Below are 16,705 nucleotides of genomic sequence, written 5' to 3' on the forward strand. Positions count from 1 at the left end.
AACAGCAGCTAAAATCTAACTTCACAGCGATGTTAAAGAGATGGCCAAAACAAGCTGGAATCAAATAGTTCGGCGGGGAACTTGGAATATACTAACTCGTGTCTGGGATGTGTGAAAGGAGACATTTACTCCTTTACAGCAGCTGGTCCGTATTGCCAGCTCCGGGCACTCAGAAGTCAACGGCAGTCCCAGAGACACTTTTTAAGACCTGATCCTGTCCTTCACGGCTCTTTAACAGTTTGGGGTGGAGGGGGCGAGCTAAATAAAAATGTGCCCTCTGTATTTTCTGAGCTATCAGAGGTAAAGATTTGGGGATGGGAGCTACATTTCCATCCCTGCACTCAGAAGGGATAAAGCTTGGATTTCTTTTTAATAAATGGGATCCAAGCAGACCGTACCAGAGCTGGCTGTGCCAAGAGTGTGTCACACCGAGGTTTCCCCAGGCAGGCGGGAGCGGCCCCTCCGTGGGGCTGCGCCGGGCGGCCAGGGAGGAACGGCTGCGGGGAGCGCTCGCGTTCTCCCGGGACACACCGGGACGAGAGGAGCCGAGGGCCGGGGAACGACCGGGAAACGGGACAGTGACCGGAGGCGAGAACAGAGAGACCGGGAGGCGGAACAGAGACCGGGAGGCGCAGAGAGACCGGGAGGCGGACAGAGACCGGAGGCGGGAACAGAGACCGGGAGGCGGGAACAGAGACCGGGAGGCGGGACGAGAGACCGGAGGCGGGACAGAGAGACCGGGAGGCGGGACAGAGAGACCGGGAGGCGGAACAGAGACCGGAGCGGACAGAGACCGGGAGGCGGAACAGAGACCGGGAGGCGGGACAGAGAGACCGGGAGGCGGGAACAGAGCCCGGGAGGCGGGAACAGAGCCCGGGAGGCGGGGCGGGGAGGCCGCGCCTGGAGGCTTCCGGTGTCGTTCCGGGCTCCTCAGCCATGGACGTGGAGATGAGGAAGGCAGATGCGGGTCCTGGAGAGGGTCCTGCGCAGGGTGACAAAGCTGTATCAATGGACTGGGAGCATCTCTCTTTGGGGAAAGGCTGAGGGAGCTGGGCTTGCTCAGCTCGGGAAGAGGACGACTGTAGAGGGGACCTCATTAATGATGTGTATAAATATCTAAAGAGGGTGGTGCCGAGAGTATGGACCAGCTCTGCTCGGCGGTGGAACTGATGCACAGGAAGTTCCACCTGATACGAGGAAGAATCTCTTTGCTGTGCAAGCGGCTGCGCACTGGAACAGATTGCGCAGAAGGGGTGTGCCGTACTGACATAGCCCGGGCGGGCCTGGCCGCAGTGCTGTGCCGTGTGCCCCGGGTAGGCGCGGCTCGGGCAGGCCCGGCTCGGCACGGCTCACCCGCCGCGGCCCCGCCCTGAGCCCTCACGGACGGGGTGGCCCCGCCCACACCGCGGCGCTAGGGGCGGGCCCGGGCCGGGGGCGGGGCCAGCTGCCGGTGCTAACCATGGCGGCGCGGCTGCGGGTGGGCGCTACCCGGCGCCGTCGCGGGCCGATGACGCGGGCTGTCGGTGCGGCGTTTCCCGGTGTCGCTGTTCCCGGTGCGATGAGATTGTGCGCCCCGCGCTGATGGCGGCCAAGCGGACACCGCGCGGCTCCGCGCCGGGGCCCAGGGTGGATGAGTTCACCGTCCCCGCCGAGAAGAGCCGCCTCCTGGAGCGCAGCCGGGGCCGCATCGAGAGCTTGTTCGCGGTGGAGCTGGCCATGCTGGGGACGCAGGGGGACTGGCAGCCCGCGCTGCAGTCTCCCAGTGCCAGTGCCAGGATCTGGGTGCAGCTGGCGGGCTGCCCCAAGGCCGTGAGCGGCGCCAAGGTACGGGGCCGGAGCGGGGCCGGGGCCGCGGGGTTTCCGTGCGGAGAGGCCCCGCCGGACCGGCACGGCCGGGGCCGCGGGCTGCAGGCAGAAAGGGTGGGGGAAGCCGAGTGCCCCAGGAGGAAACAGAAACAGCGCTGCTTTGGCAGGTGGGTGTGTGCCCGGTGCCAGGGAGTCTCCGGCCGTGTTGACATAAGCGTAGGGAATAAAGCAAAACAACTCAGCTGGAAAGTGCAAAGTTCATGGGCGCCGCGTTATGAAATAGTCCAACCCGCAGCTGAGGATGAGGGTGGGCCGAGTTTTGTTTTAAAGCGAGATTAGAGTGTTTCGCTTTCCTTCTTCCTCCGAAATCAGTAAATTCCTCGGAGTTGTTTGGGCGTTGCCATGTTTTGCCTTGCAGACTTCGCTTATTCTGTGGCATTTAGTGTCTCGTTAACAAAGCTCTTAACTAAAGCTTAACAGCGGCTAATATTTCCTTCATGTAAAAGTTGTCAGACCTGAGCAACTTCACCAGTCTGGAGCAGGTATTCTCTTTTTGACCCAGCTCTAATGCGGTAAGAGAGCCGTCTGTGCAGCTTGAATCTGAGGGGCAGTAGTTGCTGTAAAGTGACTTCACACGTGTTAAAGGTCTTTTATAACCTTGGGGGGAGTTTCTCAGCAGTAAATACTGAAATTGATATTACTCATAATGAACCTGGCAAGTACAGCTGTGTTGAATCATGTGATGAGGAATTTGTGTGAGCAGTAGCTAGGCTGAAGGTCCCTTTCAAACCCAAAATCTCGATATATGGGCGTTGGTCGGTCCTGTTTTGTTTAACTACACTAGGACGTTAGTGGGGATCACTGGAGTATGTGTTTTGTTGTCTGATTTCAGTCTTGGCAACCCACTTTCAAAAGCTTGATTCCTTAACTGTGGTGTCATGCACGTGTTCCTCAACAGCAATGCACATTCTTTACAAGGAGTTATAAGGAAAATACTATGAATATATAGGGTTTGAGATTAATTGACTCTGAAATTTACTCTAAACCAATTTGCCTGGGCTCTGAGAATCCAGAAATTATTACAGGTCTATTCTTCTCCTGGCATCTACAGTGCAACTTCCCTATTTTTCAGGAAATTAAAGTACAAGAAATAATAGCACAAGATTTCAGTTTTCTAATTGCTGCTTTTCTGAACAAGATAAAAAAATGTTTTCTCTCTTAATACTTTAATGGGTATAAGAAACTTGATTTCTCTTATCGAGAGCAGTTTTTAGACACTGTCTGGAGGAATTACTGTCTAGAAAGTACAAACAATTGCTCATCTTCTGTTGAAAGGTTTGGTTATAGCAATTTATATTTTAATTAATGAGTCATGTATAATGTATAGTTCCACTGCTGCTTAGTTAGAAAAAAAAAAATTTAGAGTATCCTTTTCACCAGTTGCTATCTTGCTGCTCTGCAAAAGCAGTCATGTGATGAGTGAGGCGTGGAGAGTAGCCCGTGGGTTTTGCTGCAGAAGCAGTTTGTGCTGATACACTCCTGAGGCAGCCTGCCTTGATACGTGATGATGTAACTCGAGGTGATAGGAAATGGTGTTACATTAATCATTACCTTGTGTTGGTTCTCAGTTCCATTTAAAGGAATTCATGTTTGAGACTAAATATAGATTATAAAACATGGTGTACTTGGGATTCTGCAGATACAACGACTGCATCTGAGAAGCTGGCTTCATTATATTAAAGAATTTTAAGCACAGAAAGAGGCAATTTGGGGAAAATAATGCTATCTGAAAGAATAAACAGTATACTGTATTGATATAGTTTTGAACTCCTGACACATTTAAAACAAGGTAACATAGTGGAATTACCTGTATTAAATTACAGGTGACAGAAATAGCGTTGGGATTTTATTTTATTTTTTTAAGTCTTTGAAAAACCTGAACTTCAGGAACACAGAAGTATCTAGAGCCTGGAGATTTCTAAGTCAGTAAAAAAATAGGATGGCTGCTGGCATTATAAGCCTTAGAAATTGTACTTTGAAACTTTTTAGGAGTTCACGTGTATGGACTATGTAGAGCTCTAGTGAAAGGCATTTGCTCATTAAGAGTTCTGTTTGGTGAAAGAATGGGGATGGGGAAATAAATCTGTTCTGACAGACATTTAAATTGTTTACTAATTAAGTTACTTGTTACTATCAGGTATTAACAAGAGAATATTAAAGAGAGCCTTCTGTGAGATCTATTTTAAACATCATTTTAGATATTGGTGTTTTATTTCTGTTGTCCTGTTTACTGGCAGTGTTTACTTAGTTATATTAGGTTTTTGCAACTATTCACTCTGCTCTTTTTCTCCTCTTAGGAGTACATCAAGGGACTGTGTGAACCTGAGTTAGAAGAAAAGGAGTACTACCCAAAGGACATGCACTGCATCTTCATTGGTGCCCAGAGCCTGTTTCTCAACAGTCTTATTCAGGATACCTGTGCTGATGTAACAGTGCTGGAAATGGGGTTGCTCAGTATCAAGGGGGTGCAGAAGCTGTCGTTATGGCCCAAAGTCACGTGCAGCAGTTTGTAAAGCTTTTTGAGAATAATGAAAGCTTATTAAGTGACAATGAATCAGAGATTAAAAAGCAGTTCAGACAATTTGTAGAAGCACATGCAGACAAGTATACAATGGATTTACTGATTTTGCCCAGTGCACTAAAAAGAGAACTCCTAGCTCTCACCCAAGCTGATGTTTCTGGAGGGGAGACTGCCATCATAGATCTCACAGGCTCTGAAAGCCCACAGCAGCTTAGACAGAACAGCACCTCCAAAGTCATTGCTGCAAACAGAGATGGAAGGGCTGGTGGGGAGGAAGCAAGAAGCAATGCTGGCACACCTGTAACTGAGCTTATGAAGCAAATGGACACTGTGTTTTCCAACGCTCCTGAAACAAGGTTTGTTCCCATAAAGGACCCTTTAGAGGCAGTGGCCTTTAAAGAGAGGCAGTCATGTAAAAGGAGGTCTTCTGATGGGGAGGAAAGGCTCCCTAAAAAGCATTTCTCTTTGGAAAATGATCAGCAAGTGAAATCTGCTTTACACAAGAATCATTCAGACCCCGATGCAGTTATTGATCTGGTTTTGGACAGCTGCAGTGAATCAGATGGTCCTACTTCCTGCCTTAAAGAAGGTGATGCTCTCACTGAGGAAATGGAATATAAGATTCTTGTGAACTTTTTCAGAACAATGGGATATTCCCAAAATATTGTAGAAAAAGTTATTGGTATCCTAGGGACAATCTGTGGGAACCATTAATATTGCTAGAAGAAATTGAAAAGGAAAATTTAAAGTTTAAAAAAGAACATGAAGAGTCATCTCAAAAGCCTAGAACTGTCATTCTTCCTTTAGGAAATAATATAAATAATTCAGAAAAACTAGAAGACAAAGGCATTTCTGGGAATAAAAGTCCACTTAAATCCAGTCACACTTCAAAGGAGACAAAAAATGAGTATCACAAAGTAAGAGGTGCTCCAGACACGCAAACTGATGCAGAAGATAAAATGCATAGATTGGTATGCAAATCTTCTTCCCCTCCCAGCAAAAATTCTGTTCTGTGCTGTAAACAGAGAGATGTTATTGCCCCTGGTAAGAATCACTCAAAGTCAAGCAATATAGAAACTGATGGTGGGGTAACTTTCAGCACTGTGCAAGCTGGGGCTCTAAAAGGTGTTGGCTTTATAGCCAGAGGGAGCTCAGATATGCAGCATATCTCAAGTGAGAGTAAAAGTGCATTTCAGCAAAAATCTGCAGGGCCCTCAAGTGTGCAGAACAGCCACCCTGGTTCTGAGGAGCAGCTGGGACACTGCAGCTCTTCTCAAGCGAGGCCCCTCCACCAGCGCTTTTCCCAAACATCACATTGTGACAATCCTGTCCCAGACTGGTTACTGTCTTCACAAAAATACCCTTCGAATCCAGATAGAGACACCATGGGCCCACATCCAGATCATTCAGTTACTGGAGTTCAAAGATTTTTGGACTCTCTGAAGAAGCCATACAAACTGGAGTTGATAAATGAACCTGGAAAACCATATTTAAAACATATAATTATTGATGGAAGCAATGTTGCAATTTCGTAAGTATTGTTCTTTTCAGCTATTTTCTTTAACAGTTCAGTGGACTTTCAGATTAAATGGGGGCTAACAGGTTGCAGTGGCATGTGTTAAGGTTTTGTTAGCTAGGTTTTTTGTGTGCACGTGCCATTTCAGAGTAACCTGATTCGAATCACCAGTGTTCAGCCCAATATAACACTTCAGTCAGAAGTAATCTCAGGGCAGGCTTTGCTCTGTTGCAATCACTGTTATTCATGAAGTTTAGTTTGCTTTGCCAGTGCCTAACAGCAAGGTTAAATTATTGTCAATTTAAGTGGTTTGGGGGATTTTTTGTGCTCTTAACATCTTGTAGTTTTAAAGTAGAGATTCTCATCTAGTAGTGACATATTTCTTCTCTAACAGCATTGTGTATTAGTGCTTGGATCCTGGTTTGGTTTTTTTTGCGAATGTATATTTGTATATTTGCCAACTATAAATGTGCATTACTGAGGTACCAATATTTCCTTCACGCACCCCAGTGGATTGCCCTGCTCAGCAGCTGGGCTGCACACACCCACTTTGGAGTAGGGCATAGTAGCTGGGTGCTATTGCCATACAATCCCTGAAAATATTATATAACACCTGGTTTCTACCCACCAAATGAAAACTGGTGTGAAATGTAAAGGACAGAGCTGCCTCAAAATAGCAGAACCATTGAGATATTTGAATGTCCCTCAAAATAATCAATACTTGGGGGCCTGTTGGTTTGATCATGTAGGTATTCTGCAGCTTCCCTCTGGCTAAACAAAGCCTCATTAGTTTCTTGCATTTCATAGTGTGAAGATTTGTTTGCAAAATTGCTTTGAATTTTTCTCAGTTTTACTTCTCGATACCTTGAGAACTGCATCTATGCCTGTACTGCTTCAGGGTTCTTTTGGCTCCCTTTGATGGGGATGTGGGTATTAATTTGTCACCCACATGCTTAGACTAATGCTACATGGATTTCTGAATTGTTGTTTTCCTCATGTCATGAGTCTAGAAAACTGCAAAAGCTGCAGAATTTTTTCTTTTGACATGTGCAGCACCTTGGTCTGTTATCACATTGTCTCAGGGTACTTGTGGAATGAGAGAATGCCCAGAGTTTACCCTAGCTGCTAACAAGTTGTTTTGTTTTGTTTTTTTTTAATTACCTGATTTTGTACGCAGAAAACAGGCCTTTTGAGGGCAGACTGCATATCCAGTTGTTCGTAATTTAAATTTTATTAAAATGGAAGAAACTCAGAATGAAAGAATAATTGAATGAAATTCTATCTTCCTAGAATAGTTTGTACTTATATATGTAATAATGTGTGCTTATGGTGGTGCCTCCAATCAGAAACATCAGGCGCCCAAACAAGGTGGGAAGCAAAGGGTAAGCAGTATTATCCTTTGAAAACTTGGTAAACCATTTACCTGAATCATAGCCCAAGTGGAGGGGCACCATTGTTCTTTGGGGAAGCAAGCCCAGGAGTTACCAAGCTGAGTTGTGACTGGGAGGGGGAAACTTGCTGCTGGCCAAAGTCAGTCATCCTGTGGCCTTATAGGTCCTGAGGGAGGCCCTCTGAGCTCTTCTGGGCTCAGCAGCTGTGCCAGCACCTCCCTGGGGTGGGACACTGCTCACCACTCACAAATCCTCACCTTTGTGATACTCAGAGGGCTGTTCCTGGTCACAAAGCTCCCACCCACACGCCTCTCCACACTTCCTGAGCTGTGACCCCTACCAATACAAAGGGAATTGGTGTGGGCATTTCACCGACTCTGAGTGGAATTCTTTGAGTATCTTTAGGCATAGATAATTAGGTGTTCACGTTGTGTATCTCTGTATGTGTGTGAATTAATCATGGTATGAATGTTACTGCCTCAAATCTGCAGTTAAGTCTTGTTACAACTATAGTGAGCCCTATGGAATTGCTTTGTAAATGTTGAATTTCTCAATGATTCAGTGCTGCTAAACCCTTTTGTCCCCTTATCTTTGCATCCTCACCCCCTTCTTCGTTCTTGGCTTCTGTGTAAATCAATCCAAACTGATTCTAATTTATCTTTGTATGCCTTAACCTGTGCTGTAAATAATGAACTTGCTCTTCACAAGTTCACAAGAGTGAATGTTGCCACCAAACTCTGTAAAGCATTATTTTCACAAACTCATATCAAACCCTGCCTTTGGCAATACCTTTGACAGTGTTTTTTTAAGCCACCAAACTACTCATTTGAGAACGTACTTACTTTAGTTACAAACCAAAGAGAAAGTGTTACATGTCCCAGAAGGCAATCTGCTCTTTGCTGCTTTGTGCTGCTTATGATCATCTTTTGTTTAATTTAGGAAATACCTTTGTAGGGCCTTCATAGGATTTTAAAGAAATGGGACAGGCAAAACCAGCATTGCCAATGGCTTTTAGAGAAGAGATGCAGTCTTGCTATGATGATTTGCTGTCCCTTCAGGTGTTTATCTAACTCAGTTAAAACATTTAATATTTAATTTGGTTTAGTGGTGACATATTTTTTTTGTATCATAGCTTACAATAATTCTATATGTTGTTTGATAAAGTTGCTTCTATTTGCATGCTTTTTTAAGTTGTAGCAGAGCAGGTTTTCTGATCAGTCAGGACGAATCAGGAGCTGCTTTTCTAAGCTTCAAAACACTTTAAAAAACAGTACACTGTGTAGTTCAGCCATCTTGGAGCTCTAAAACAGAAGGGAAAAATAAGCAGAGAAGGCATAAATTTTGACAGGAATTTCTTGAAGACCAGTTAAGAATCATTAATTGATTGAAAAATATTTAACAGAGCTTTCCAGTTTAATGAATAGGATGCCTAACTTAAATTAGTGGGATGATGACTGCATTTAAAGTTTATGTCCCAGAAGATCTACAAAGTAACTCTTCTGTGAAAATTGTCTTTCTTTATTTGACTGTGCTTGACACCAAGAATGCTTATTAAAGGCAAGTGTGGCTTAGCATTTTTTCCCTCTAGAAATTCTATTAGTAAGTTGGAGTTTTTTGCATTTTATATTTCAGATATGGGTTATTCATTTTTCTGCCTTTTTACATAAAGGATTCATCTTCAAATTCAGAAGTCCCTAATAGATTTAAATTTTGATAAACCTAGTTTTTAAAGAATTTACAAAATTGGAAAACTATAAATGAACGCTACTAAAGGCTGAGTTTCACTGTAAAGTATTTATATGGAAATCTTCTAAAGACATTATATTGGGAAGTTTTCTTGGTAGGTTAAACTATGGTTTAAAGATAAGATTCTCTTCAAAACTAACAGGGCTTACTATTAGGGTAAATAATATACACTTGTCTATTATTTGGGAGACTGGTTTAAAAAAGGAATATCGCTTGCTTACTGTTAAAAGTACTTTGTAGTGATTTGACATCTAATTCAAAACATAGATTATACACTATTTTGCAATAAATGTTTTGGCTGTTCATGCCATCAGTGCTCAGTGTATCTTATCTAGGGAATCATATCTTTGTTTTGTCTAAGTGTAACCTCTGTGGAAAATGCTGGTTAGACAGTTAATTGTGCCATGTGTTAAATATGCAGATAGGGTCATTGGGATAATTCCAGTTGGGAAGGGCCTCACAAGGTCATCAGTTCAGATCTTTATGTCCCCTCATTGTAGGCAGTTGCTGTTTTTTCTGGAAAGTCACTTAAGGGAGTTGTAAAAACCGATAATGATCATCTTATATTTTTATATGAAGGAAAAAAGGTTAATGCCAAAATACAATGTTTAGAGAATATTTCTTCAAAGAAATTTCATTATTTTGCTTCAGAAACAATTGATTAGACTGTTGAAAGGAAGGGAGAGGAGGCCCTTATAATCAGAGAGCTGTTCAGATGTAATCTTTGTTAATCAGTTGAACCAAAATGTTCTTTTTTGTAGTAGGGCTGTATTTGGAACTACTACAATATTGGATTATTATAGTTTTAATCTGTAGTCAATGGAGTTCAGAAACTATCACTGTGGCCTCTTTTTGAAGCTAAACCGGCTTCTGATTACCATTGTTGTTGTTCCCAGGAATCTGAAAGGAGACTGAGCTATAAAGTTGCAAGGTGATGTATCTGTTCTCTTCTTTTGCTGAACAGCTCATTCCAGTTAGATTTTTCATGTGTAACACCCATCTGCCTTTTCTTTAGCTGAGGCTCTATGTGGGACTTTCAGCTTCACTTGCAAGGTTTTGTTCCATTTTCTTTGTTTTTCTGGTAGTAAAACCCTAGTGGATTTCATCTCCCATCTTTTTGTTTCACCTTCAGTCACGGTCTAAGGAAATTCTTCTCCTGTCGAGGAATTGCAATAGCTGTTGACTACTTTTGGAAACGTGGCCACAGAAACATTACTGTGTTTGTTCCACAGTGGAGAACAAGACGTGACCCTTCCATTACAGGTGAGGGTCATTTCATAATGTTTCCTTAATTAAACCAGACTATAACTATTTCTTTGGATACTTCTGTGAAGAATAAATGGTGAAGGGATGTTTCATCAAATGTTGAGCAGGAGCAGTCTGGCTGCTCAGCATGAGTAATTTGGTTTCCATACACAGTGTGAGAGACCCTGAAATGGTGTTTGGGCTAACAGGCATGCCATCACTGGAGGCCTCTTTGGGTTGGTTTTTGTTTGCTCTTTAATTTCTAGTTTTGACCTCCTCTACCCAGTTTTATAGTATGAGCAATTCTTCAGCTACCAATGTCATTTCTATAGCTTAATTGGTACAAAAATAGCCCATCTTCTCCCTGCTAATTATATCTCGGACTAATTGTCAAATCATGTTTTAACAGAGCAGCATTTCTTAACACAGCTCGAAGATGTTGGAATATTGTCTTTAACCCCTGCAAGGATGGTTTTAGGAGCAAGAATCGCTGCCCATGATGACAGGTACAGAATATACATATTTTAAAGTCTCTTTAAACATCTGGCTAATGGTTGTAAAAGCTTAATATTTCATGAGCAGTTTTATGAGGTAGGTCTGCAGCCTCTCTAGACAGAGATATGCATCCAACTTGAGACTGAGTTCTACCACTGTTACATTTTTTCACTGCTGTAGGAAACATTACTATGTATTCAGAAAGTCATGGAGAACTACAAATTTTTATGGTATTTTAAAAAAATTTTTAAAAAGGCAGTCAGAAGAATTAATCTTCCAGTAATGTTTTTGTGCTTTCCTGGTCATCACCCTATTCCTGAAGTACCTTTTATGCTTGGGGCGTAAGTCAGCTACTGATCAGATACTATTTATTAGCTCCCTTTTCTTCTTCTTGCCGTGTTGGCACACAGACCTTGCTGTGTGTTAGGAGCTGTGTATTTGTAACAATGTGTAAGTTCATTTGACCACCAAAGATTGACTTCAAAACGTGGGGATCGTCTGCCAGTGAACAAGACACAGTAAGCTTTAGGAGTCTGCACTGTGGGAGTTTTCTAGTACTTCACAGTGTTTTATATACACCCAGCCTTTCATAAGAAATGCTCTGGCTGTGCAGTTGAGATTACTGTGAAATAAGTGTTATAATAACATTTTCACTTTTGTTAAAAGCATGTGCTTCCCTTTAAAAGGATGTGTCCATTATCTTGTAGCTAAGAGTTTCAAATGGCAAAAAAATGTATTTTCAGAGACATTATAAAAGAAAGCAATTGTGCTTTTTCCTTAATAAATCAGTAGTTATGTTTTCTCATAATTTATTTAACAGAAGGGTTTTTAAGAAGTGTTGACAGAGCAGACAACTAACATGCAGAACGCTGACTTGCAGAACACAGACATTAATGTTAAGCAAAAAAGTGTATAGAAAAGTGTATGGAAATGAGTTTGTGTAGGATTGTGGAATAAACACTGTACTGTTCCATAAAATAAGCCATTTACCTGTGCAGATATTTAGATCATGGGGTTTAGGGGCTTTTGTTTGTGTGAGTTTGTTTGGGTTTTTAATGGGGAAGAAAGCCTCCCATGAAGACTCTGCTGTCCTAAATAAAGGCGTGCTACCCAAAACATTGTTGTAAGTTTAAGGAGGATAACAACAGAGTAATTACCTAGTAATCAAGGTGGTTGTTTTCATGCAAATAGATTACTTTTGGATGATGAAATGTTTCATTTTCTAGATCTTTGGATTGTTTTCAGCAAAGCAAACTGTCTTACTGATCTCTGAAATTAATTTTACAGATTTTTATTACACCTTGCTGCTAAAACTGGAGGTGTTATTGTGACTAATGATAACTTCAGAGAATTTGTGACAGAATCATTTGCCTGGAGAGAAGTTATTCAAAAAAGGTAATTATTGAATATCTGTGAAATCTTGATGTCTATCCTTGCAGTTGTAGGCATTCTACCTACATGTGGGATTTTACTATCTTTAATTAATCTGTCATGCAATTCTGGTAGATTCAAGTAAAGTACTCTGTGAATCACTATGATGATTCATGGCCTTAGTCATGTGTTGAGTAGTATAATATCCCTGTTATTAATCTGTTCTGTCATGTATGTATACTAATTGCTCACATAAGCAGGGGCTTGGTGTAACAGCACTCGTGTCACTTCTGAAGGTCACTGTTGGATCTTGTTTGAGCAGTCCACTTTCACAGCCTCTCTTGTCTGAAAGCTCATTTTTTTTACAGAGACATGATAGCTGATGAGGATATACAGTATCACTTTTAATTGTTCAGAATCAATCACTCTTTGTTCAAGTGGGACAGATTGGCACAGCTAAACAAAATGAACACTTGTAGCGTAGCCATTTCCCTGCAATTGTTGTTCTTTGGGTTTCCATGATTTCACTTAGTTATCAAATATCCCTGCTTCATCTCGTGGACTTTGTTTCTGCTCATTCCTTCTTGTTTCTTTGTTAGTTTGTTGGGTTTGGGTGTTTGGGGTTTTTTTTTTTTTCCCCATTTCACTTAAATCAGGTTATTTTATTGCTAAGGTGTGATCTGCTGTTAGTGAAATTTTCCAGTAGTTCCTCGGTGTCCCTGACATCTTCTGAGGGCACATCTGTTACAGTGGCTGGGGTCAGTGTAGCTCTAATGAAATAAGTAACTAAAAACTTGCCCTGGATTCTCACAATATAGCTGTGAGACCGTGGAGGTGATGCTGGCTAATTTTGTAAGCATTTAAGTCCTTTCTTGAGTGAGTTTACCCAAGTCAGGTTCTATTCTCCCTCAGAACTTTAGCAAGAATATTTGGCATGGTATCTCAAGTCTGTGGTTTTTTTTTTTTAAGAGCTTATATTAACATCTGCTATCAGTTTTACTTCTGGGGAAATTCCACTGTACCAAATCATCTCCTTGCAGACAAATTTCAGTTGAACTGGGTTTTTTTTTTTTTCAATGCAGATTTCTACCTGTCTCAAAGTGATTCCAGAAAAAAAAGTTTTGTATCTTATCTGTAAACATTTAATGCTGTATTGGCTACTTATGTGGTTTTCTGCTAACACAGGCATTTCAGATCCTTGCAAGGAACGGGAGTTAAAACAACCAAAAAATCTCTTATCATCTAGAAAATTCCACCATAGCCTTGTTGCAAGTTTTTTGTCATTAAAACAAAGCTCTGTATTTTGCAGTGTAATAGAGAGTTCACAGCTCCCGTGAAATTTTTTTGACAGGGAATGCTGGTTGTATTAGTTAGGTTTACTAATTAATCTTCAGGGACTCCTGATGTGGTGTCTACTCTAAGGAAATTCGTCCTGTGCTACAAAGGTGAAGGACAACAAGGGTGTAATACCTTGTTATTTAAAAGAACTCTCTTGCAGGTTGCTCCAGTACACTTTTGTTGGTGACATATTTATGGTTCCTGATGATCCTTTGGGAAGAAATGGACCCAGATTAGATGACTTCCTTCGAAGTGAAGGCTATTCTAGGTATAAACACTGTTTTCACTTTTGTCTGACACAGTTATTTCACATTTGAAATACACTGTGCTCCTGGTTCACTCACGCCCGTAAAGCATAGTAAAGATAAGCAGGAACACTGTAGCATATAGCAGTTAAAAAAAAAAAAAAAAAAAACAAAACAAAAAAAAAAAAAACAAAACACGTTTTTCCTGTTACTTCAGTTGGTTCAGAAACTGCTGGTGACATTTGCCTCTAATCGCCATCTCTCTGGGAACTAAGATAAGTATGACAAAAGCTTCTTCTGAGATTTGGCAGTGGTGTCTTGCATGCACTTAACAGCACCCAGAGGTGCCAAAGATGTGGGTATGTGTTGTTAATTACACCTGGGTTGGTCACCTCTTCATGGTGAGACAATAGGTGCTACAAACACTCTTCCCTGGGGTTTTTTTGTCACTGGGAGACACTTCACCTCATGGTTGAGGGTACTTTACTGTTGTCAAAACCATTTTTGAGGCATTGTTATTAAATCTGTTTGGTTTTGAGTAATAATTATAGATATTAATGAACATATATTGTTCATTTAAGATTGATGTATTTTTAAATATGCACATATTCAAAGAATGAATTTGCTTTGTATGAGCTACCAAGACCTGAGAATGAATTTGCTCTTTTGCACAAGATAATATATAGTTCTTTCACCAGTTTAGGAATTAGAAATGCTAGTAATTTTGAGGAGTATTGAGAGGGCTTTTAAAAACAAGTGAGGTAACTTAAAAATTTGCAATAGAAAAGGCAAGCCAAGCTTAAGGATTAATACAAAGAATAAGCAATAATCTATTGTAAACATTTGAGGAAAGTGGAACATTTTTATATTATAGATTACAAGCCGAATTGAAAATAAGTGTGTTGACATTAAAAAAAGCAAGTGCAGTGCTAGAACTCCGGAAGGAAATGCTAAGTATTCAAGCTCTTGTACAAAACCTTTGAGATGACTGTGTTTTACCTGCCTGAAATAAAATCAAAACAGACTGTTCTGAGGTAGGTAAGTGTGATGATTGTAGAAATGGAGAGAGTCTTTTGAGAAGACCACAGAAGAGCTTGGTTTTTTTATCTGTAAACTTGGAACTGGATGGGGGCAGGAAAAACAGAGAAAAGTTGCCGGTGAAAAGCATTAATTCTGTTCCTTCCCTGTGATTTTTCCACATGAGTTAAATGATACAGAAAGCATAAATGGCACCAGGAATAAATCAGAAACTGGGAGGATCTTCAGCAGTTAGAAAACCTTTCCATGCTGAGTAATGGGAGGTGTCATAACCCAAATGCTTTTAAAATAGAGCTCTGTAATTTAGATACTGTTTCCCGTGGTGGTAGGAAGCTAGGCTGTAACATGAATTCCACGTTTCTTTGAGATCTGCTGGCATCCAAAGTAGACTGAACTTTAAATTTTGTAGTGCTAGCAGTGTGTAGAGTAGCAGAACATTAAAAGTCTGAAATGAAATCTCAATAATTAAGGAAGAGTATTTAAATGCTGAGATTGTTAAAACAACTTCATTGCCCTGTTAAGGTTACCATACAAGGGAAACAAGGCCCTGATCTAGATAGGAGCTCAGCTCATTCAAGAGCAAGAGTTCATGAGGAATAGTCTCATGAAGCAGTCTTGGAAGCCCCTTTGGTCTGTCAGCATTTTCACATGTTCCATGTCAGTGTACATGTGTTCAATGTATCTTGTTTGCTATACATGCATAAAACAGTCTTTGACTCTTGCTGTAACCTGCCAGGTAAAGGACTCACAGCATATTGAGGCTGTTCCTGGGTGATACTAATGTTAATTGTGCCAGATTCAGATTGAGAACTGTTACACCTCCTGTTTTGTTTCACTTTGTAAGAATGCTTGTCATTTGATTCCAGTCAGTAACTGGCTGAGCAGTAGGGAAGTTTGTTATACGCATTTCTCTTTTCTCTCTCATGTGCAGAGAGAGCTACAGCTAGCATCTCCCTTAGCTTAATTAATTAAACATTTTTATTTTGTTCCATAGAGATCCTTGGTCAAAACAGAAGGCTTTACAGACCAGTGGACAATATTCTTCTGAGACACCTTTTTTCCTCCCCGAAGCGAGCAGTAGCAGCCGACAGCCTGGAGGCAGAGTGCACGATGATCGTTCATCCCCCTGGCTTCCACGGGAAGAAAACAAAGAGCCTTGTCCAGCAATTCCACCACAGAGATCTGCCTCAGAAACAGTCCAGCTAAGAGAAGCCTTGATCAAAATTTTTCCTGGCTATGATCAAAGGCAGAAGATCGATCAAATACTAGCTAATCATCCATTCATGAGAGATCTCAATGCACTGTCTGCCATGGTTCTTGACTGAATGCTTACACAGCTTTTATATCACACCTGCTCTGACCAACGATTACCAATGTGAAGAAAAATGTTGGTCTTTTATGTTACTTTGTGAATATTAAAAACCTAATTTTATTTGTATAAACAAATATTTTTATGTATGTTCTGTTGCTAATAGATGCCAGGTTTTGGTAAATTAAAAACTGCTGCTACAGATTTGTAGTAATATTTTCTATGGAAAAAAAAAAAAACTTCTGCTTCACTTGAATTGCTTATTAAAGCAGTGGCAGTACTCTTGAGCAGTGTGTTAGTAGTTTTTCCACAACCCTTTTCCTGGAAGGCAGAATTCCTGTCGGTTGGAGACCCGCGTGCGGGAGCAGCTGCCAGCAGGTGGCGGCCGTGGGACCGGGAGGATCTCCAGGAAGGGCGTGAAAAGCCAAGAAAATCCATTTGCACTTTCAGGCTGGAAATGCTGAGCAGATAAATTCACAGCTCTCATCGGGAAAAGGTGTTTTGAATGCTTTAAAAGATCTGATCTGGTTTCTAAATTGGAGATTATGTTGACTATCAGTATTCTTTCAGAATAGTTTTAATATATTGCACTGATACCTGTTTGCCTTGCCTGTTCTCAGTGTG

The 16,705-nt window shown here is 41.5% G+C and overlaps 1 protein-coding gene across 1 annotated transcript; it reads left to right on the forward strand.

The window, feature by feature from the left end:
* The first annotated feature begins 1,431 nt into the window (after positions 1 to 1,431).
* Positions 1,432 to 16,282, forward strand: N4BP1 (NEDD4 binding protein 1). The gene is given in 9 exon segments (XM_079315845.1): positions 1,432 to 1,824; positions 4,164 to 4,329; positions 4,332 to 5,089; positions 5,092 to 5,918; positions 10,173 to 10,303; positions 10,695 to 10,791; positions 12,068 to 12,175; positions 13,650 to 13,757; positions 15,767 to 16,282. Coding segments are annotated over 9 exon segments (2,769 nt in total). The 5' UTR covers positions 1,432 to 1,581; the 3' UTR covers positions 16,098 to 16,282.
* Positions 16,283 to 16,705: the final 423 nt, after the last annotated feature.

The sequence above is a fragment of the Erithacus rubecula genome, assembly GCF_903797595.1.
Source record: "Erithacus rubecula genome assembly, chromosome: 12".
Classification (NCBI taxonomy): Eukaryota; Metazoa; Chordata; class Aves; order Passeriformes; family Muscicapidae; genus Erithacus; species Erithacus rubecula.